The 24,025-nt window shown below is 46.3% G+C and overlaps 1 protein-coding gene across 1 annotated transcript; it reads left to right on the top strand.

The window, feature by feature from the left end:
• The first annotated feature begins 1,181 nt into the window (after positions 1 to 1,181).
• LOC140217184 (uncharacterized) lies at positions 1,182 to 22,923 on the top strand. Its single transcript, XM_072287582.1, has 4 exons — positions 1,182 to 1,323; positions 2,302 to 2,505; positions 17,741 to 17,866; positions 22,636 to 22,923. Exons 2-4 carry the CDS (start codon positions 2,377 to 2,379, stop codon positions 22,828 to 22,830), a joined length of 450 nt encoding a protein of 149 aa, XP_072143683.1. The 5' UTR covers positions 1,182 to 1,323; positions 2,302 to 2,376; the 3' UTR covers positions 22,831 to 22,923.
• Positions 22,924 to 24,025: the final 1,102 nt, after the last annotated feature.

Raw genomic sequence — 24,025 nt, forward strand, 5'->3', positions numbered from 1 at the left:
CGTAGAGTTGCTCACTATATAGCACGCGAAACTGTACGGCGGCCCTATGGCAATGCGTTGGCAGCCCGAAAAAAATTAAGTCGTGGATTAGTCTACAGAGCTTCCTGCAAAAAAAAAAAAAAAACTGTAAAAAGGATCGCGACTTCGTAGAGTTCTCTGTAGCGCTGACCGGTGCCGACAGTCGGTCTCAGCTTGAAACCATTGATGTCGATGTGCCTGCCACGCCGGTGGCGGCGATCTTCATCGCGCCAACCTAGTGACAAGCCTCCTCGTGGCCGGCAGGGCGCTCTTGCCCAATTCTCCCGAGCCGTAGTTGTAGTGCGTGTGTCGCCGCGCCACCGTGTCACGCCGCGTATAGCTAGAACACTGTCCAAGGAATTCCAACGCGACGCTAAACCTTGCCAGCGCGATCAACGATTCACTTATGGAGTGAAACAGCCTCCCCCCCCCCTTTTCTTTTTGTGCCTGGCTCGATCAGAGCTGTGTTCGAGTGCTCCTTTCCCAGCTAAGGCAACTCGAAGCGGAGACAGTCTTAACCTGATCATTTTAGCCACTTCAGAAGATTTTGTCGCCTCCTTTGAGATAAATCTAGAACTGCTGCTTGTGTAATCTGTACTTGTGATATTTTTACGGGGATGTTGGGAGTATAGACAGACTATTTACTAATGGTCCATATAATATAATTGGTCCACATTTTGTAAATTCTCTAACTATTTTGGGGCATTTCAAGTTCTGTGTAATTGGTTTGCGGGAAATGTGTTGCTCACCATGCCACATCACGAAAATGGCTCACGGTATTGTAAAATAAATACATAAATTAACGCGTAAATAAATAAGCTTACACTTAGCATAAAAAGCAGCCAATGTCGCCGATGTTTCCGTTTTCTTTATTTTCACTTTCCTTTGGCTGTTATAAAATGCGATGACTGCAGGCTTGAGCGACCTTGCAGAATCACAAGCAAATGTCTTTGAAAAGTTTCGAGCTGTTGGACTAAGTTCGGTTGCTTGTAAATTTGTCAGACACTTAAAAACACTGCCTGCTCATGAATGGACCGTTGGACCGAATGAGCGTCCACTTTTGGTGAATCTGCAGGAAACAAGCTGCAGGAAACGTCGCCTTTTTCAACGACTAAATGAGCTGTTGTGGCTTCGTGTGTCTGTCTTTCATCTTGCAGAAATTATCAAATAGACGTGCTTGTCGCTATCGGGTACTTTTCGCAAAGCGACTCCAAGTCCGTGCAGTGTCGCATCGTGCCACCGGTCTTGTATTCGGCAGAGTTATTGGAGCCTGCTTTCCTGAACACTACCTACCGCATACGTTTGGTAAGTCTTTTCACCAGCTCCATTCCATACTTGCGCAAGACATCCACGTTACAAGATAAAAAGACAAAAAGTCGCCCTAACGCGACTACCGTCCCTTGGCGAATTGTAAAGGCGTTTGATGTGTTGGTTGATGTCATTGTTTTACTGTTATGCTTCATTGAATACTTCAAATTTGTTCACCTGCCTGCCTGTCAGTTTGAGTGTGACGCAGCGAGTGACCCTTCTGTTCCTTTAACCACGCGAGCGAAAAGAAGAATTGGCCGCTCTCCCCCTCTTCCAGCTCACACGCTTTCTTCTCCTGAAAGGCGCGACTACTCTCGTCTTCTCAAGGCTCAACGTGTTGAACGAACATAACTCCTCCCGTCTGTGACGTTCCCTGCCATAGAGCTGGCCACACGCTGCACTTTCCCTTACTCTTCTCCTTCTACTCTTTCTTCACAAATCCCTTTCCCCAATACTACGGTTCAGGTGATCATGAGTTTGTGAAACAGTTACCGCGGTTTTCACTTTTGTTCAGAGCCATTCCGCCTCTTAGCGGCGCGCACCTCCTCTGGTTATTCCCCGTCAAACGCACAACTCTCCTCCGAACAGGTGCGCGTTCCCGCCCCCTTTGCACTCTCCCGAAGGCGAGGAGAGGCTTGGGCGGACAAATTTAGCTAAGGTCCGGCTACCTTCCTGAACAGTCCTTTCGCCTTAAGGTGAAGTTGCAAATCTTTAAGCAGGCTTTCCTTGGCATTCCTGTGGTCCGTTAAGTTAGGCATCCCGTCATCTAACCTGGAAATTTGAGTACTCCCGCAGCAGGAAGTTTCGTCAATGCAGGGACTCTTGCAAATTTGAATGAATCTAAAAAGTCGCCTGTAATTATATTACCTCGCTACTGGCAGCAGGGTTCGCGATGGCTGACCACATGTTCAAGGTACCCCTACGATCTCTTCTTGCGCTGTAAGGTTAATCTGCAAGAACCTCGCGGCATTGCAGGTCAGGGTGATAGCGAGCCTGCAGGCCGCAAAGAACGACTGGCCAGCTGCAACTGTCTTAGCGGTGTCCGTGGGAATGGGCGGTCGACACTACTTCCCGCTGTATCCGGACAGCCTGGACGGGACACCTGGGAACTTCTCTCTGGGACACCGCTGCACACCGACCAACCTTCCCGAGAGCAAGCAGATAGGAAGCATTGGGGAGGTAGGCAGCCTGTACTTTTACATCTTCGTGGAAAAATGTACCACTCGTAGGTGAGCCTTCGATTTGGGCATTCTTGCAGTCTTTAACGTGACATGTATGTATGAAGGGACTAAGTGACATTTTCTATCTCCGCTTTGGCAAATTCGTCTCAACCTGCCTTAGTGACGTTCGCGTTGCTACGGGGTGTACCACAGAACACCTATATAAACTTAGAGAAGGGAAACTGTACCTTCCACAGTGCAACGGAAATAAGCGTAGCGGTGGCGTCGTAAACTAAAGTATGCGACCACAGGTGGCGCTGTACAACAGGAAACGGAAACGGGGTTTTGCGCAGTATGGCCGCTTTACTGGGTTTCTGACTGCTGCGCCTCGATCGTGCTCCCGCCAGTTTGGTTGCTGCGTGGCAAACGTAACGCCTACATACATAAATATATGTAGCGCTGAGTCATATCGAGTTAAGGCACACTCTGAACTGACTTTTAAGGGCATCCCGAGCGGCTTTTTGTTTATTACGCCGCCGTTACCCCGAGTTGTGCCGCCGCGCTCCAGCTGTTGCATTTCGTGTAGGGCTACTGGCAGAATGCGGTTTCCAGGTGGCACGATGGCCTCGACCTGAATAAACGCACACGACACCAAAGATTGAGTAAGCTTGAAAATATTTTATTTGCATTTTACAAGTACAACAAAAAGCACACGTCTACGCATCCACACAAACAAACGCGGTTACATAGTCAAAAACATAGTCAAGAAATGGCTCATAAGTAGTACAAACGCACAAGAAAGAAGACCTAAGCTGCAAAACGTACGGTCGGCTGTTAAGTATAATAATTTCCCTGTCACCGCGTGTCACTTTTATACAGCATCTTCACAGCACTACCAGGCTGGGCAGTTTGGCGAAAAGAACGCAACTGCTTACGACCGTCAGCTGCCTCTTCTTTACAGGTGTCATACGACGCACTTTTGATGGCGATCGAGCCCGATCCGGATCGAATTTCTCGGCCGTCATTGCAACTGCTATAGTCCGATACTAGTCATTGAGCCGTGCCCCCACTTGGGAGGCAGAAACCAGAGTGCTCTTCCATCAACAATCACTCTAAATAGTCCAATACAAGCCGATTTTTTTTATATATAGTGTGGTAAGCTGCAGCGCGAAGTGCGCCTGTCCAAAGCATTTTTTCTTGCCTTTCTTGCTTTCTTTTTCTGTGGCTGTTGCACCTTGTTACACACTCACACACACACACACACACACAAACACATTATTAGTTTTATACAACGCGGTCATTTAAAACTGTGCTACCATGTGAGTCTGCACTTATAGTTATCCTAATCTCCGTATCAACGTCGTACAAGTCCGCATACAGGTATCTGTATCTGAACCATATGTGCCAGCTTAATACATGTGTAGTGAAATTATGATAACCACTGCGTCTTATCAAACATGTATTGGTTTAGCAAATGCGCATTAGAGCTGACGGAACGACATACTGTAAGTGAAGCACAAGAGAACAAGGAGAAAAGAAGGATACAACACTTGAAGAAGAAATGAAGAATTAGTAGGCGTACAGCAAACAAGCGATGACGGAGAACACACAATGATGCATCGGGTGTTCTGTGACATCGCTTTGCGTACTTACGGTGTTATGGAGAGCAACGGCATAAAAACGTACCTTGAAGCGTACCCCTCAACCTCCGCCGCATTCATTATGATAATCAACGCCTAAACAAAATGAGGCACTATTTTTTGCCAAGAGTAGACCTCTCTATAGCAAGTCTATGTAATGACACGCAGACGAAAGCAGCATGCTTTTCGAAAATGTTTTACCGCGTATAATTCGAACGACAACGGCCAGGAAACACATCAATACCAATAGGCTGTCGGCTATCGGTGGTTAATGAAGTACAAAAACCTTGACGCCATGACTAAAAAGCAGCTTCAACAATCAAATTAAAAAAAAGAACTGCCTATTTGCTTGAGGTCAAAAAACATCCTTAAACACCTCGATTGTTTATGTTAATGGTTTGTGTAAAGCAAAAAATTCAGCATGTTCAGCGCCCCTAGCAGAGAAAGCACAAATTAAAGTATGCGACCAAATTACAGTAGTTCCACTTGCGCGCTTACGCTGAAACGCGCCTCGATTGATTTTTCGCCCTCTGTGGCCATTTGTTGAACTTGAGAGTGTACGGGGCCTGGGTGTACCACTTTGTTTGTAATTTTCTGATTTTACCGAATCAGCGGTCGACAAGCTACATGAATCTAATGGCTGGACAATTTTTAATCACCAAGCGGAAGGCCTAAGCTATACATATGAACTGCCAGCTAGCGTACAGTTCTTAGAGGTCGATTTTTGTTCCGGTCCAGGAGCGCATGTTTGCTGCGCACAAAATGCTCGGTGTCAAAAAAAAAAAAAGCCAATTTTACAATACGGAAGCACCCACTCTAAGATAAGAAAAGGGTCACCATACCTACTTTCATCAAAGCAACCCCTCAGAAAAGTGCACAGATCAACTGCCTTCTAACTTCAGACTCCAACATACCCGTACCCGCCACGCCAGCTATCCTTCCTCGTTTTCCAACATTTGTTAAGGCATATTGAAAGAGACTACACGTACATCGAAAGTTCCCAGTAACGCAGCAAGCAAGGAGCTTACTCCCGTGCAGGCTGTCGCCTACATTCACGCATTGTCTCATAACATTAACAAGATAGCATCTCGTGATTATGTTAGCGTTGTCATGTCTGCACCTTGTAAACTGTCACACGTTTGCGCCATGCCAGTGAAAGAGGGCACGTAATACAACACCCGCGACCAGGCCTAAGGAGTTTGTGTAGTGTATCTCATCTCACTTAGTTGTGGGAAAGGATGCATCAGGCGTACTAATCAGTGCTTTAGCAATCGCGCGCCACTTAATGGCAAGAGTGGTTTCGGTAGCCTAATTGCCCCACATTGTAAGAAATGTGGATATTTTCTGCAGTTTATTTAAATCGCATTTTTAGGCAGAGCTAAAGATAAGTCAGAGAGGGAGGTAATATAGGTTTATTGGAGTATCCAAAGGTGTGACGCCTGTGTCAGCATTCCGTCTTTATCCCTCCTCGATAAGAAACTGCTTTTTCTTAGTAACTATCTGCCCAAGTCTATTAGGTGACCATTGTGCACTCGCATTTTCTTATCGTTACTGTTTTTGTAGCATATCCGCCGTGACAACGTGACTGAAATATGCATAAAAAGCGGATTCTCTGTTCGCACTCGTCCTGTTGTCGTTCGGTCGGCATCTAGTTTGCGGCTTGTATTTCCTTGAGTATGAGATTTCTATGTGGACAGTTGGTTTAGCTGAGGTGTAGGCCTCATCTAAACGAATCAGTTTAAGTTTGTTCTACATTAGGGTTATCAGTCCATCCTCAGTTTTCAATTTTTACAACGCCGGCAACACGTTCATGTTCATAGCGAACCGAATCAAATGGGCTCAATCTTGCAGATGTCTGATACCAAAGCAAAGTAACCGATAATCGGGCTTGAATATTCACGTAGTCTCATTACTGACATGATGAAAGGTAACGAAAAAGTATACCGGGTGTTTTATTGTTTTATTTGCGCTAACCAAATTTTTACAAATCAGCTGGGGGCATATACGACAAAAAACCGCTCATTGAGGCGCACAGTGCTTACATGAGAAATGCATATTGTCTAATTGACAAATTTTCACTAATCAGCCTTTTCGATTTTTTACTTAAGCGCACAAATTGTAAGGCAAAAATTGGTACCAGTGCTTTCCCAAGCTGCATCCATTTGAAAAGAATTTTGAAACTGGCATCAATTTTAAGATAACAGCTGCCAAACTTGCGGTAAAAGGCATTGTTTTTCCACTTGCTTCTTTAATAAAGCGCCTCTTGATGCATTCAAGCTCAAAGATTACTGGAACACTAAGTGGCAAATCACATGCGCACGATTTCCGAGTGGCAGCGAGAAACGACGGTGTCGAGCGACAGGTCTTGCCGTCGCGGAGGGCGATTCGTCGCTGTCGCTTGTCGCAGCGCCGGTTCTTGACCAGCCAGAAAATTTCGCTTGGCACCCGGAAGACTACGCAGCGACTTCAGCCGGGGACCGCGTGATTGCGCAACAACGTGGCAGCAACCAGTCCGCCCTTGTCCCCGCGCGCTTCGATCTGAATTCGCTGCTGCTACTGGCTCGTTCCTGTGACCGCAAAACATAAATAGAGTAATCAGCGATCGCTTCTGATCTCAAGCTGGAGCCAAAGGGTCGGCATTGCCTTGTCGCTATTACTTCTTTAGTTGTAATAATAACGACGCGGTTTTTTATTGGCATGAGTTGTTTGTATTGATATTAGGCCTGAAAAGCCACCAAGAGCCGCAAAACTGTTTTGAGTTTGCTGACCAGATGGCGCCAGGCCATTTAACGCTGGCGGCATTGAATGGATTTCCATTGGTGACGACAGCATAGTAAAGCTAGATGTAATCCACCTTGGTTAAAACATGGGACTCCTGGAACGTTCGCGATTTTTGCGGCGCAGCTCTTAGGCACCCGTTCCTGCGTTGAGCGTCGGCGTTCCTCAGTGTTGTATACAGGATGGAAGACCCAGACGGCCAGACGATGAATCACATAACTACACGTTTAATAGTCCCTCAGATGTGTTCTTTCTAAAGTTGAAGAAGCACGCGCTGCCAGATCGTCGACCACGCGCCGTCACGGGGAACTACCTGGCCCCGCTTTCACCGGATGGCAGCATCTAAAACATCTGCCCAATAGAGCAAGCGAAGTTCGCTGCCAGCAGGTGGCTTCACGCACCTCCCGCTTCTGGTATGCATGTGGGCATTGTCTTCGCAACACGAAAGGGCATCTGCGTCACCTTCACTGATACGCACTGCACTTTCTAAGTTGGTGTTAGCAGGGGGATACTCAACTAGCTGGGTCCTATTCCTGCGTATAGCACTGGTGCCTGTGTTAACCCAGTAGGGCCGAGGCTCGTCGGTTGGAGCTTGTATTGTCATATTGCGCTTGAGGTGTGTCCACCAGACGCCGTCTTTATAGAAAAGCTCTGGCAGGTCGCGGACTCCATGGCGTCTGTCGAAGAAAGCCTTCGATAAACGCCATGGAGTCCGCTTTCCTTTCACTTTCCATGCAGTATCGTTCTTCGTAGTTCCAAAGGCTCTCTTGATGTGGAAGTTGGGGTGTCAGCATGATGGAAATTAGAGGAAGCCTGGTTCTTCGCCAACGACCCATGACTTTTTTTCTGCAGGACCATACGGATTCTTCATCCTGAGGATAGTGAGAGCTAGATGTAATGTGCCTCAAACGGTAGTCTTGAGCGAAGACTGAAAACTCAGTCGACGAAAACTCCGAGCCGTTTTCAGAAACCACTCCCTCAGGAATTCCGTGGAGTGCAAAAATTACTTGGGGTGCTATAACGTAAAACTGGGCGCTACAACGTAAAACTATTCCAAACTTTTCTATTCCAATTCTGCAATCAGCGCTCCGCGATTGGTCAAAAACGTTTTTGGACCACGCCAACTTCACCTGTCTATCACGCGACGTCACGAAAACCGCGACAGCTCCCCGTCTGATATGACGTGAACACACTGATTATGCGTGATTTGACCGAACAAAAGAAAAATAGTTATTTCTGATTCGACACCTTTTCGGCGTTAAGCCTCGGCTATTGGTGAAAAGTTTTCTGGCTGCACCCACTTCACCTGCCTCCCTCGCGACGTCACAAAAGTGCAAAAGCTCACCGCGTCAAAGTGACGTGTGCGCGTTAAAGATGCATTAATATGCCGAACAAAACTGAATTTTCTTCTGAAAAGCAGAAGGCTGCCCAATAAAAGATGGCTGTCGCTGATCGCTCAGGCACTGGCTGCTCGCACCTGCGCGAAAGCATGGGTTTATTTTCGTATAATAAAACTTTTTGCGTGTCCGTGTAACGTTTTCGAGCACTTTCGGCACGTTTACGACCTCATTCTGCCAGCTCTTCTTTCCTGGGGTTCCGTTTTAGTGTCATTCTTAAGCTTACGTTGCATGCCACCGCGATTTTCGACCAGCCACCGCCAGCTAAGTAAGGGAAAGCGGACCAATCGCAGACGCCTGCACCACCCTCTTCATCCGTTTATCGATTTTCGGTGCAGTGGCTCGGCCCCATCGAATTCCTCTCCGCTTGAGCGTGCTCCTCACCTCTTGTCAGCCAATTAGATAAGAAAAGCCGCTCAGTGTAGGCAACGTTATTCGTTTTTAAAACAAACAAATGTGACCTCCTATGAACGAGGATAGCATTTGATTGGTCCGTTCGGACAACACTGCGGATGACCGCCCGGTGGTTCCGTCGGCGGTTCAGGGTATCTTGAATAATAATCGGTAGCTATCAACCCACCACTGGCTCTTAAAGTGAAACACGTCCAGTGCAATAGGTGCGGGGGTCTTTCTGGAAAATCACAGCCTTTGGTGATATTTTTCTGTTAACACTTGTTTCGACGTATTTCGGACATTGCTTCACCCAGGACGTGACGTCAGCCGGGCCACCAGACACGATCTCTAGTTCTCGGCTTTGCCATGCCGAAGTGTCCTTCATCTAAGAGCAATAGGATTTCCGTTTAGGAAGAAGCAGGGACGACAACTCGAGCAGCGTAGAGGAGTAATTCGTTATCTAGAGTGAGCTGGTGTCGATGCTCGTAGAATAGCTTTAGGTCCACTAATAAATTACGCCTGGAGGGCCAATCTTTCTTGCTCAACTGGCGAAGTTCTGCACAAACAAGATCAGATGCCTTTAACGATTGAAGGCAGTGTTCCTTTATGGAAATATATGTTTTCAAAGAGCGTACGAAAGCATTCAAGTTTTCTTCGAGCTCTGTCTTCTGGTGGTCGTAGAGCTGCTCTGGAAAGAGTGCCTGCGGCTAGAAGATTTTTTCCTGGAACATATGCAATCTCCGTACTGGTATCGCATCATTCTCATCTTTATCCTCTTGTTGTAATCTCAGCGCTGACACCCGTTGTTGCAAATGGGTCGCAAGCCCCAAGGGTAGCGTTGGCCTGGCGGCCTGGGGCACAACTGGAAGCATCCGAAGGTCCCGGCAAAGCATGAGTCGACTGGTAACAGAACAACTTGTTTATTCTAGCATCGCAAAAGAGCGGGCGGTCGGGTCGACCGAAGTGGAGAGACGGGAGAGCACGTTACTCAACAGAAGAAATCGGAGCCTCTCTCTTGGCGTCCGGGGCAGCTGCTTTTATACTCTCGCAGTCGCGGGCAAGAAGGAACGTCTCGTCAGAGGCGCACGTGACGGGGCACGGACACGCTGAGAGACAGGTTGAGACGAGTGTAATGACGCATCCGCCGGGCCGGCGCCGGTCAGACCTCCTCGCTTCACACTTGGGGAGCTCCTCTCCCCGGCTGCCGCGCTTTGACAAGCGTGGGCACCAACATGCACACACACACACACGCACACTTGAAGACACGTGGCATTGAAACATGCCTGGACGCGCTTGGCGGGGAGGCGTATCGGCGGCGCTGAACGGGCCAAAATGTCCGCCGCTTTGAACGAAGCCCCGGCGTCCGTTGCATCCGCGCCGGCTATACCGCGCGTCGTAGGCGAAACGTAACACTATCCAGCCTAGGCGTCAGGTCGTCAAGGCTCTTCGAAGGTAAGATGGGAACCGAGGGCTTGTGATCCGTTCAAGCCGTCTCCAGCTTCAACAGCTTGCCAACAACGTAATCGCTAAACTTGTCACATGCCCAGACTACAGCAAAAGCGTCTTTCTCGATTTGAGCACGACGCTTTTCGGTCTCTGAGAGTAATCTTCAGGCATAACCTATGACAGAAAACTTGCCATTCGTTTGGTTCTGCTGGGTTAATGCCCCAAGTCCGAAGGGCAAAGCATCTGCAGTGACGACTATTTCTCTCGATGGATCGTAAACTCCAAAGACAAGGCGAGACGAGAGCACCGACTTCCTTCTGCTGAACGCCTGCTGTTGTGCAGCACACCAAGCGAACTCTTACTTCTTTGACAGCAAAAGAATAAGCGGTTGCAGGACTTCACAGAGATTAGGAACGAATCTGGCAAGGTATCTTGCCTTGCGGAGAATGCTCTGCAGCTCGGTCCTGCTTCTTGGGCTCTCTGTTTTTTAATATGACTTCAAACTCCTTTTCGTCGGGTCATATTCCGTTGCTTAAATGATATTGCGCGACGACAAAAAAAACGACACGGACGTGAGAGAAGACGACACACCAAGCGCAATTAATGAGAGCAGCATTCCGGGCAAGTTGGTAATCCATTCCTTAAATGATATTGCGCGACAAAAAAACGACACGGTCTTCTCTCACGTCCTTGTGTGTGTGTTTTTTTTTTGTCACGCAATATAATTTAAGCAATGGATTACCGACTTGCCTGGAATGCTGCTCTCACTGCTTTCATATTCCGTCTTGGTCTAGCCACTGTGCAAAGGACGTAAGCAGCTGAACATTAAACAAGTATTTGCTTTCGTTCAATGTCACTCCAGCCTTGACGAGTAGCTGAAGCACATTTCTGGGTGTCTCTGCGCTCATGCTTGTTCGAATCCCCGATAAGGATGTCGTCCATGTGACAGATAACACTGTTCATGCCTTTTAATATGCATGACATCTGTTTCTGGAAGTGTTGAGGAGCAGACGCAATTCCAAACGGTAACCGGTTGAAATAGAAGCGCTCGAAAGGTGAGATGAACGTGGTGAGCGTTTCAGAATCTTCACAAAGCGGGATTTTCTAAAATCCAGAGTTAGCGTCCAGCTTGGAGAACACTTTGGCCCCGTGAAGTACTTCGAGAGTGGGCTCAACGGAAGGGATAGAATGCCATTCTTTCATAACGTGGCGGTTCACTTCTGTAAAGTCCACACAGATTCTCACCTCTCCGGAGGGCTTTGGAACGATTACCATTGCTGAACACCACTTAGTCGGCCCATGAACAGGTGATATGACGCTGATTTTCTGCATTCTTTGTAGTTCCAACTATGTCGTTTCGTATAAAGGGATCGAGATGCACTTCAGAGAGCTAAGCTTCAAAAGTTGTGCACCTGCTTGCAGCTGAATCCAGTGTTCTCTGTGCAGCTTTCCGAGTCCCTAGAACAACTGTAAAAATTGTTCTTTCGGGTTCACTTTCTCAGCAATAGTGTTTACAAATGTCAACACCTGGAGTTCTTTGATTGCTGGTTTGCCTAGCAAGGGAGTGCGGACCTTATCTAGGACGTAGACATCTTTATTAGTCGTACGGTCGCGGTAGATGAGCTTGAGTTGTGCTACCCCTGCGGCTCGAAGAAGCTTTCTAGCGAGGAGGAGTTGAGAGAAAGGTCTCTTGAGAGTCAAGAGTATTTGCTTTGGGACGACGGTTTCGTCGGCGCCAGTGTAAATTTTGAAGTCTACTGGCGAGCCTTGAACCACGGCTGCTGCCTCCCACGCTCCAGCATCCGACATCTTGAATTCCCCAAAGATACAGGCTTCTAAGGTTACTTGTTGGGTTTCAACACAATCGAGGCTTCGCGACATGCATACGGAGGCGTAATGAACCTTTTTTCAACAATTCTGCAGGCTTCTGAGCGTGCTATGCAGAGAGCGTGAGGGTGACCCTTTTGACCACACCAAGGTATATTTTCTGTACCCTGTTTTTACGGGAGGGTGAAGATCGCTGGTTTCCGCCGCGTGAATAGCGGCCGATTTTCACCTATTTCAAACAACTGGTTTGGGGACCGGATGCAACTTTGTTCACAGATAGCACTTCCATGTGCAGCTCGGCTTGTTGCTGACGGACGCTCTAGATCTGGCGGACGGACTCAAGAGCCTTCTGATGAGAGGTCTGCGTCGAGCTGTAGCCTGGCGGTTAGCTGTTTATCTTTTATTCCCACTACCAGGCGGTCGTGCACGAACTCTGCTCGAAGAGAGCTGAACTAACAAGCTTTCGAAAGTGTGTGAAGCGCAGTAACGAGATCTTCGGCCGACTCACCCTCTTGTTGCACCCTGCTGTTGAATCTGGCTCGTTCAAAGATAACGTTGCGCGGCGGGATAAAGTATTTATTGAACTGCTCCACGACTGCGTCGAATTTCTTGGAGTTCTCTTCAGAGAGAGCAAAAGTTGCGTAGATAGGCGCCTCTATAGGCGGCCGGAGTTTCCTTGCTGGCGTCATCCTTCGCACGGAGGATGACTAGGAGTAGATGTCCGCTGATAGCACCTGTTCTTCTGGCACGAGATTGTAGCTAGGAGGGAAGAGCGAGATCGCCAGACAAGGAGTGACATAACCACACGTTTAATAGCCTCCCAAACGTGTTCTATCTAAAGAAGGAGCACGCGCTGCCAGATCGCCGACCACGGGCTGTCACGGGGAACTATCTCGCCCCGCTTTCACCAGATGGCAGCATCTACAACACTCGGCGGTATAACGGACTGAACGAACGCACCGAAAAATTACAGAGTGAACGCGGAGCACAGCGAGAGAGAAAATACAGCGAGAGCGAAGGGCGCACGAGGAGGAAAGCGGAGGAAGCCACCTTGAAGCAGCACCAGATGGCGCTCAAGTCCCTGTATCCGCCGACATGAGCTAAGAACTAAGAATAGGTCTGGAAGAAATGGAGGTGGAGTCGGAATGCTCATCTATCAGGGAGCCCAATGGAAAAGAGTAAATTCAAAACGTCAAGAGAATCTTTGGTTATCAGGGACAATGAACGGGAAAAAACTTGGTAGGGCGTAACGTATTTGTGGACCGGAAATAACAGCACAGAGAAGAATCAAGAGTTAGTGGAATGCATAAGTGTTGATATTAAGGGTTTCAGGAATGATGCCGATATTATCCTATTAGGTGTCATGAATGCCCACATACAGGATCTAGATAGCTATACTGACAACAGCGGGAAATCAGTGCTAGATGTTTGTGAGCAACATAACCTAGTTATCGTGAATACAGGGCCCAAGTGTGAAGGGCAGATCACGTGGGAAGTGGGAAAACGTCACTCAACCATTGATTACTCTCTGATGACAGAAGGAATTCATAATAAGTTGAGCGAAACGGTCATTGACGAGGAGGGGTATGGCAGCATAGGGAGTGACCATAAACGCATAATTTTGAACATGGGATATGTAGTTGGGAAAGAGAGCAAGGAGTGCGAAATTGCCAATCCGAATTTGAACGCTGAACAAATAACAAATATAGCCAAAAGAGTCGAGGGAGAACTTTGGAAATGGCCAAGTAAAGAATGGCCAAGTAAAGCTTCTAAGTGCAATAACGACGGAGATACGAAAAGAGAAACAACATATTCGTTGGAAAGGAAAATAGAAATCGATAAGCTGGTGGAACAAGGAGTTACGAGAAGCGATCACCCAACGACACAAATCATACCGAGATCACAGGCAGGCAAAGAAGGCGCAGTTGCCGCAGGATGAAGGGGCCAGTAAATGGGAAATATACCGGGAGAAAAAGTCTCTGCTTCAAAAAGCATGAAAGAGAACCAGATGGAAAAGGAGCTGGTGCTGACAAATTTCAACCTGAAGAAAGCTGAAGAGAAAATTCCTAAGCGTACAGCGACAGGGCTAGATGAGGTTCCCGTTAGGCTGATCAATGAACTAGGACCAAGAAGTAAGGAAGCTCTGGTGAAAGCAGTCGAAAAAACTATAAAGATAGAAGGATACCAGACGGCGACAAAGTAAAAAGAATTTAAATTATAAAGGTAAGGAGGAGAAATCTAGAATTCACTCGTATAGACCGTTGACCATTAAAACGGTAATATGCAGGTTAGCAATGCAAGCAATAAGTTAAAGCTGCAAGCATGGGCAGAGAATAATAGCATTTTGGGAGAACTTCAGGATGGCTTCAGAATAGGTAGGCGTTTGGATGATAACTTATTTGTTGTTACTCAGTGTACTGAAATATCAAGAGTAGAAAGCAGATTGTTATATGTGGCCTTTTTATACAACGTAGACCGCAAAATTTGTGGGATATTCTGGAAAGGGAGGGCTTATTTAGGCGACGATTAGCTTCAGTTTGACAGAGCTTTACCTAGAGAATACCGTTTGCGTTGAATGGGAAGGTATGAGGAGCGAGGAGAAAGTTCACATCAACAAGGCACTGAGGCAGGGGTGCCCTTTATCCCCACTGCTGTTTATGATGTACATGGTGAGGATGGAGAGGGCGCTAGAAGGAAGTAATATCGGGTTTAATCTCTCATACAAACAGTCGGATACAGTAGTAAAGCAGCAGGTTCCAGGCTTATTTTATGTGGACGATACTGTGTTGCTAGCTAACAAAGTGATTTGCAACGTCTGGCTAATATCTGTGGACAGGAAGGCGCCAATTTGGGTTTCAAATTTAGCGTTAGAAAATCAGGTGTTATGGTATTGAATTTAAAACAGTGAGCAGACAGGGGCAACACAAGAAGGCCAGGAAATACCTCGGGTAAAAGAATACAAATATCTTGTTATATGGATAAACGAAGGCTATATATATATATATATATATATATATATATATATATATATATATATATATATATATATATAAACACAGTAAAAAGCATTAACAGTAAAGGGGAAGCGAAATGCAACCACAATGAAGCACAGAGCGCTATGGATGTGGAAAGGTGTAATGGTTCCAGGACTTACTTTTGGAAATGTGGCTGTTTGCTTTACATCACGGGTACAATCAGGGCTCGGTGGCAACCAGAGGTCAGTCGGACGCTTCGCATTGGGCGCTCACGGGGAGACGTACAAAAACAAAGTTCACAATAGGTGATCAGAAAATTTGCTTATGGGAATTAATTGTGGTTTTCTATTTCTTCTTTTTTTCTTTTTGCCTAGGTAGGACATTAGGCAGTATAATGACGAGAGCTTGGCGGCACAACCTACCTCCCCGTTCAAAAGGGGACGCTCATAACATCCATTCATCCGCGTTTCTCTCGTGGATGGCAGCAATGGAAAAGAAACTCGCTTTGAGTAACTACCTAAGAGGAAAAAACGGATTCACTAAAGAAACCAGTTATGATAACTCAGAGGGAAGCTCTTTACTTTTTGAAGCGAGATCACGATTCCTTAGAACGTAGAGTTATAAAGCGAGGTACAACAAGGAAGAAGAAGCGCGTGCGTGCTTGCTGCGGTAAAGCTATTGAAAAGATAGATCAAGTTTTATTAGTATGTGAAGGTGTCTACCCAGCGGTCGGTCTTCTGGCCTCCTTTAAGCCCTTGCACTCAGCGATAGCGGGGGAAAAGTAAACACGTACGCTATAGAAATTAGTGAGAGGTGATTGGAAGTTTGGTGGCAGAAAAGTAGGGAGACGACAGGCAACGGAGGCGTACAAAACAAGTTCCCAATGGTGGTCAAGAAAGGTTGGTGCTGTGAAATTTGTTGTTTTTTTTTGTCTGTTTTGTTATTGTTCTTTTTTTTGTTTAAATATAGGTAGGACATTAGGCAAAATAACAAGAGCCTGGTGATGCGATCCACCGCCCCATTTCAAAGGGGACACTCATAGCATCCATCCATCCATCCATCCGTGGCAGCGGCGGCACCTGCAGTGTGGAGTGAAGAAGAAAAAGAACCAGAAAGCTCAGCTTTGCGCACAGCGTCCACCGCAAGCGTTTCCCGGTAAAGATTGCGGTTGCATAAACTGCAGTGGCCAGGAAGCGGTAACTGTATGGCCGGTCTATGGCCGGTCGTAGCTCTCCCAGTCGGTGCGGTGATCGGTGCGATGGCTCAGTATACCGCCAAATGAAAACACGGATACAGCTGCATGCGCTCAAATTTCGCATTAGGGCGCATCGTAATCATCGGTGATATTTCCACGGGCACACGGTTGTACTCATTCGGACAACAGTGTAAATTTGAGGCCACTGTACTTTCGCGATGCCGCCTCCATATGGCTGCTCCATGCTGCGACAGGACAGCGTAAGAGGGTGTGCCTGTCGCGTCGCTTGTCGCTGTCGCATGAACATGGCGTGCAAGTGGTTGCCGCTCAGCGCATTTCATCGCAAACAATGGGAGCTCATGTCTCGAAACTGGTACCGTTCTCTGAATGTGCTCTCTGTGGATAAGACCTTCGGATAATTCATCGGCTACAATTTCTAATATGCAATACGCGCTGTAAGGTAATTCTAAAATTTAATCTTGGGAATGTTCGATTCTATATTTACTCAATTATTCATCTTAATTTTTCGTAAATCTAGTGTTCGCCTCTGAGAATAATCTAGCTGAGGGAAGAGAATTGTTCTGCATGTCACGGGGTTTTCTTTTTTAACTGCTAACGATAAAATATGGAGGGAGGTAATCGCTGTTTATGTGCACCGTGGCAATTTGGAACACTGGACGCCATGTCGTCCTCAGCAAAATAAATCCGGTATCTTACATTTCTTTCTTTTTTCGCCCTTCTTGAAGTATACTACCCATGATTTCAACGCACCAACTATCCCAGTAAAGCGCCTTGCTCATTATTGAACCTTATTCGAATCTTATGAAGTCACTTCAGTGACTGACTTCTCAATTCCGTCAAGTTGTTAGCCCTCGGCACAGGACCACGCAGAAACAACTCAAGTTTACGTTGTCGCTCCAATGCCAGCTATATCAAAAGACGGCAGCGTTGTTTTGTTAGAATTTGTCAGCACTGCATAAACATGAGTATCGAGAGAAGCAAGTCCTGTAAGGCATTGAAGTAATCTTAACCATAGTTAACTCTTTTCTTTAGAGTCTTCGTCAAAAGTGAGCGCAAGACAGACATACGAAGAACCGTACACAAAACCGGTCAGAAACTCGGAAATGCCGTTCTTAAAATGTCTTTTTCCATCCTTTCTTTGTTGCTTTCTTTCCTTTTTTTTTTAAGCAGCGCTATTGCTATACAATATTTATTTGTCGCACCACTCGCCTCGACTTAGCTTGCAGGGAACCAAATTTATTTCGTTAAATGTACTGTTCCATTCCCCAGCACACTTACGCATATACCAACGTGTTCTGCATGCAAGACTCGAATTTTAGATGCGTAGAGTGTTGCACCTAACAGCGAAACATTCGAAAAAAAAAAAGAACTCGTTTTCATCAAGCACAGTTGGTTCGTTGCTGTAGTAGATGGCGCTCGTGCGTGTGTTATTTTAAGTTTTATGTGTGCCTTCTGTCCTCGTCTTTGTTGTGCGCCGTTCACATATCTATTAGTGCACTTCCAACTTATGACTCTGAGTTATGAGGAGGCCTGTAGCGCCTAAACACCGGAACGTATGCTAAAGCTTGTTTCCTTTTAACAGGTCTGCAAAGACCCGGTCTACAACAGCACGTTCTACCTGGACACAACTTTTCAAGCTCTCGTCGCGTATGACAAGGCGAAAGCACGACTATTCACTTATGACAGCGCCTCCAGTCTTCGCTATAAGGTGAGGGCACCGACTGTCCAGGGTGATGTGGCTCAGCACGGCCTCCTGACTACTAGCCACTAGCCTATATTGATACATATCCTAATACATATCTTAATACATATCTTACTTTGCGCGTTCAGATCGGGGAGTGGTGGCATACACACAAGTGTTCATCTCTCTTTATAAGTGTGTCTGTATGCGTGTATTGATGCTCTCCCTATTTGTACAAAGGAAAAGACGGCCCTTGTGTGTCCTCCTCGCTAGAGCGATTTCTGCAAAATGCATGTCCTGCCTAGAAACAAAATTTTAATTATATGTTTGCTTTCTTATAGAATAATTTGTTTACTTCCTAGCTCACTCGTTTCTGTATAAGCGCAAGGTCACGGTTGTTTGCGTATTTACTCACCTGTATGCCTACGTAATGACCGCCATGTACCTAACGGAGTACGCGCAGGAAAAGAAATGCTGCCACAGATCCCTCACTGCCCTGAGACTTGCACGAATTGAACCTTCGTAAACGGCCAACTATTTTTTATGGGATTCCGTCTTCTCGTTCGAAGGCATTTTTACAGCGAAGCTGTATGTAGCTAGCCGATTCGTCCGCCCATCTCTTGTACGCCGAAAACTCCTCTGGCGCAACTCCCTGCGCATGCGCGAAAAACAAGAGGAAGGGAGGTGCGTGATCGGCTGCGTCAGTAATGACGTCGTTGCTCTCCGTCGCAGCCGAGCGCGCGCGCAGCAGTTTCTCTCCGGCTCCGAAATGGGTAGGCCGCGCGTCATACGTACTCCTTAGGAGCAGGCAGCGTTCGGTCAGCAACGCGGCGAGTTGAACCGGGAGCGAGCTCGTCTACGCCGTGCCGATGCAGCAGCCCGGGCACGAGAGCAGGCTCGTACAACCGAACGCAAGCAGTAACGGCATACCGTGGATCCCGCAGCCTACCATGCCGTCGTTTATTGAACCGTCGGCCTTGAATTAGGGATAAACATCGAGGCCACACTTTCGAGCCTCTCTGGTTAACAATCTGTACGGAGTGCTTGGGGTGATATTTTTCCTTGGGTACACTTTCTAATCACCTTATCGACGAAACTTATGTTTCATTTAGTGTATACATTACAATGCGCGCCCATTTTAGCTTCTTTTTCTTATCCTCAACAACGTAATCAGCCACCCACGATTTATTTCTCTTTCATTTAGCTAGATTTCTTTAACGCACCGAGTTTGTTCGCTCTATCCCTCCCTCCTTCATTCACCAAGTGATTCGTATATTATTTATTCAATCAATCAATCAATTATTTTATTTCAACATGAATGACACTTGATGATAGGTACAGACAGGAAGTGATCTGTCAGGCTTCATAGGACCTGCATCCCAAACATTGGCATGCAGGACGCATGACAATACATGAGGAAAATAAACTGAACAGGGTGTGGAATTCTGGTGCCCAAATAGAGAAGCTCTCAAATGAATTATTATTTCTTGGAATACGAGTCGAAATGGTTTTGAGCGGTAGTTTTTCTTGTCTTGCCCGAGACTAAGTAAAAACAACATAGGTCCATGAAAACATGGATCTTTAAATTAACAACTTCATCTTCTGAGCAGAATATAACGTAATTTGCAAAGAACCTCTACAGTTTTCGAAAGTATGTTTCATGTTAAATGTACTTGAAGTGTCCTCGTCATGTCTTCTTTGAAGACGGAGGTAAGAGGTGAGCTAGTTTTATAGTTGATGACGTTAATTGAAAATTGGTGGTTTTAATGAGTGCTTTCTGCTTAGGGCGAAATAATACTCCTTTCGCCTTGGAAGCATTTCATTTGAATGTGTCTTATGTTGAATGAGTTGACGGTGCTCTAAGAATGGGTATGACTTAGCCATACGTTCCATTTTTTATGAGGTTAGAATCTTCACGTCTTGTTATGAAAATACTTGTATCACCTGCGTATACAATAAATTCAGTGTTGGCGCAAATATTTAATGTAGTGTTTACGTATATGTTCAAGAGTAATGGGCCCAAGGTACTGTCCTGGGGCACACCAGTATGAATTGATTTGACTTCAGAGACAAAGTGATTAACGGTGACTTGCTGTCGACGATGATTGAAATAAGTCACAAGTAGCCTCGGTAAAATACCCCGAAAGCCGTAGTGTTCCAGTTTCTAAAATAAGGAGTGGTGATTGAGTCAAACACCGTAGAGTAATGAACTTACATGCACAGTGCAGACATCTGATTTTCAAAAGACTGCAATATATGCACTTTTTGGATCACAAGGGCTGTTCAGGTTTTATCATTGAAAAGATGGGGGGGGGGGAGGGACATGCGTGGATATATCAACTTTTCAATACCCTTTGATAACATTGAGATAAATGAAATGGTCCTGTAATTTGACAAAACATTTATATCTCCGCCTTTGCATATCAGTGACCTTTGGTATCCGGTATCCGGTGCAGAATATAAGGTTAATGAAATGTTCTAGAACTGGCGCGAATGTATTTGTGACATATTTTACGGGTTGCATCTGTAGGGTTCTCAGCATCGGTACACATACTGTTCCGAAGTGACATGATCGAAGTTGTCATTTCGCGCACGACAGCGGGAAACAAACAAGTGCCCTTTCTGCTCTTGGTGTTGCCAAATGCTTGATGCAGTTGTGATCGTGCTTGCTCTTCACTAATGATGCGAAGCAATCGTTAAAGAAACCCGCTAGACGTTTAACTCGTAATGTCTAGCCTCTGTCGGTCTATTTCATGGCTCGTTGTTCCGGTGCTTGCTTAAGTGTCTCTGTTTTCCTGTGGAAACCCGTGGAAGAGTGTTGGCAGAATACAGCTACTAGGTGTTATTCAAGGAAATCGGTAGGCTGCTGTTAATGGCCGAGACATACCGAGTTCACACAATCAACCGCGACGCGTTTTAGAGCGAAGCTTTCTTTGCGGACCCTTCAGATTTTCCTGGCCATGGCTGCGGTCTTTTGGCGCATATTTGTGGATAGAAATACACAGGTTACGTTAAAGGGCCTACGAAGTAGCTTGTATGAAACGTGTATGTTGTCAAAGCATGTCCAGCTTTGCTCTGCGCAACAAAAAAGAGCTCAAGAAACCTGCACGTATTAGCTTGGCTCACAGGCACGGCGATATGCTAATGGAATGCTGAATTATATTAAACACATTCTTTGATTTACTCTATTTTCTTTTATTCGAAAGCTCAGTGTTTATTTAAACGCTCGATAAGACACAGGGTTCTTCGCCACATCTCCGACATGGGCGAGTACCACTACGTACGGTTCCTAAATAAAATATTAAGCTTTATTCTCGACTCACGGATATCTCTAAAGCACGCCGATCTGTTAATCGTGTGCTTAAATATATTTCAGGAACTTTTTTTATTCACTTTCTTTGATTTAGCCATTCAGTATGTGCCACTGGGCGTATGCCCGTTCTTTGTCGATCTTCCAGAGTGGGTACGTCCCACCGTGACACAGAGGCACAGAATCCCTCAGTGTTGCTTGGTACGTGGCGTACTATTCTGTGCTTACACAATGTCATCACCAAGGTCTAAGGGTTGCCGTATTTAATTTAATTAGGAAGCGTTTAATTGCCTTAAACCACTAAGCCCTTTAAAAAAGCATTTCACTAACTGGTTTACGTAAGCTACACTTCGCATACATACCCTCACGCGCGCATAATCTGCATGAGTGCTTTGTTATATTTCCCAGTATATTTCCTTCGTCGGATAGTTTTCCCCTGTTGCTGAAGGTTGTGTCAGCTTCTCGCGTCGCTTAAGCAGCTCGTTCACAGTGTGAAATTTGAGTGGTATTGCCAATCGGCTTGTGCAGGTGCTTGCTATATTTTAATGAAGTGCTGAACGGGAAGAGGCCATGTAAAGGCCCACCCCAATGTACACTAGCTCTCTTTTGAAGTCCCTTGGATAAGTGGTGATTCGTGTTACCATTACATTATAAGGATATTGATAATGTGTAGCACGACAGCAACTCGGAGCTGTTTCTCTTTTTTTTTTTTTTCACGCTTGTTCAAAGCAGGGGGAGCTGCACTCCATGTAGAAGAAGGACTAGAGGAGGAGGGGCCCGGGAAAGAAAGAAGAGCGCTACCTTTACACTTATCTCGGGATCTTAGTTATCACCGGCATCGGCCCGCTGTGACCTGTGGGTGATAAGAAGGGAATGCAATACACCGAAAGAAATCCTTACACGAAACCAGCCCCGAACACGATCAATGAGCCGCAATGTGCTTGCTTAAAAAAGACGCGCAAGCTCGTTGAAAAAGCTGCGTTAATACTGGCGACATCCGCGGGGGTCGAACAATTATTTCACAGGTGTGTCGATGACAGCGTCAGAGTAAAACTGTGGAGAACGGACAAGTGTAGACAGGAGCGCAGACGTGTTTCCCTCGCAATCACGTCGGATGAAGAATGCTCACTATCCTTTAGACACGACGTAATCTGTCCGCTTTTCGTGCCCATCAGTAAGTTACAGTGTGTGTATCAATTACGGCCTTTAGAGAAAATTGCTTACCGAAGTGCTCAAAAGCGATATACACGCGCTGCACACACGTGTACATAGCGCACCGTAGGAGAACCAAATATGGCGTCGAGTTGAAATTTACAGACTATTGGGCGTACTTGTTTCGGATGATGCGCGGTAAATTCTTTATGGTTCTGTGCGCTGGTTACGGGCTTTCTAAATATAAACTAGCGCGTGCGCTCAGCGTAACGGCTCTGCTGCAGACCTGACGGTGATTGTGCGTGGTCGCGCGTGCCGGCTTCTTTCTCCGCAGTTGTGCGAGACGAAGAGGAACGCGACGGACATCAGTTACACCATCGTCGCCGAGAACATCCAGTTCGAGGATGCCACCAACGAGTGCGGATACGGACCGTTCAGCCGGCTGAGGACGCTGAAGGCCCTGGCGCACTTCTTTTTTGACGACTACAGCGATGCAACCTTTCGTGACGCATGCGTGTCGGTAGCGTAGCACGACTGGAGATCTATAAGCCCTTGATTTCTTGTAGCTTTGCATACGCCATTTCTCTTAGTTCAATTTTAAGCAATAAAGAAAATTCATTCGACCAAATCAGCTATTTAGTCAAAACAATTTTCAGAAATGATACTGAATTCTATGGGGAGCTACAGCAGCGAGCCTTACATTAGTGTCGGTTGAACGTAGCTGGAGCGTAGCAAGACGGCCGTGGTAGCAAATTGACTTCCGAAAGCTCATCGCTTCTTATTCTCCTTTAATTTATTTTCTCAAGACGCATATAAAAAAACGGCCGTGGCTTAGCTTGGTTAAGCCTGGTGATTGCGAAGCAATAGTGTCCGTAGCGCCCCTGGTGAGAGGAGCGGGAGTTAGGCCGCCGTTGGTGGCTACCGCCTCGCCTCGCGACGGCGTGAGATGGGGCCCCGTTTTTACACAGCTGGTGTGACGTCACACTGACCGTAGCGCCCCTGGTGAGAGGAGCGGGAGTTAGGCCGCCGTTGGTGGCTACTCCTCGCCTCGCGACGGCGTGAGATGGGGCCCCGTTTTTACACAGCTGGTGTGACGTCACTCTAGGTCACGTGGTTTGACGTCACGCAGCGAGGTCACGCTAAAGGTCAATGGTGCCTACCACCGCCTCGCCACGGAACGGGCTGAAGTGCGACCTAAAGTAGTATTGCTTCGCAATAAAATAGTGAAACACGTTACAATTCATTCGAAGCTGCATCGTTCCACCAATTTTTGCTCTGTGCTCGTAGGATAAACATTATTTTGTTTAAATCGTACAATTTTAGGTGTATTTCCGATAATTAGAGTGCAAATTTCTCAACAGCTTTCATTAGAAAGCTAGATTTCCTCTAGATCGTAATTTTTTGGACCCAGTTGGGGGACCGTGCTTTTGCTGTTGATATTATAGGTTTTATTTTCCATGGTCGTATAAACAGGAAGTGTCGCAGCTAGTCTCTTGAATAGAGGACCTCTTTCTACATCTGGGTCTTTTTTTGATATAGTATACTTCATGTTTATGAGATTGAAAATTCGTGTTGAAATGACTAACTTGTATAACTGGAAAGGTGAATGAAGCGCCACACATGGCAACGAGCAAAACGAAGACGAGACGGTCCGGGTGAGCGGTGCTGGGAAACGTGAATATTTATATTTATTCGCAAATTTCTCTGCACCGACTCATACGTCG

The sequence above is a fragment of the Dermacentor andersoni genome, chromosome 4, assembly GCF_023375885.2.
Source record: "Dermacentor andersoni chromosome 4, qqDerAnde1_hic_scaffold, whole genome shotgun sequence".
Taxonomy (NCBI): domain Eukaryota; kingdom Metazoa; phylum Arthropoda; class Arachnida; order Ixodida; family Ixodidae; genus Dermacentor; species Dermacentor andersoni.

Excerpts from the sequence above, each read along its gene's own strand:
- LOC140217184 (XM_072287582.1), top strand. The coding sequence starts at position 2,377 with ATGGGCGGTCGACACTACTTCCCGCTGTATCCGGACAGCCTGGACGGG. Across the intron at positions 2,506-17,740 it reads AGATAGGAAGCATTGGGGAG|GTCTGCAAAGACCCGGTCTA; the intron begins GTAGGCAGCCTG and ends TCCTTTTAACAG. Across the intron at positions 17,867-22,635 it reads CCTCCAGTCTTCGCTATAAG|TTGTGCGAGACGAAGAGGAA; the intron begins GTGAGGGCACCG and ends CTTTCTCCGCAG.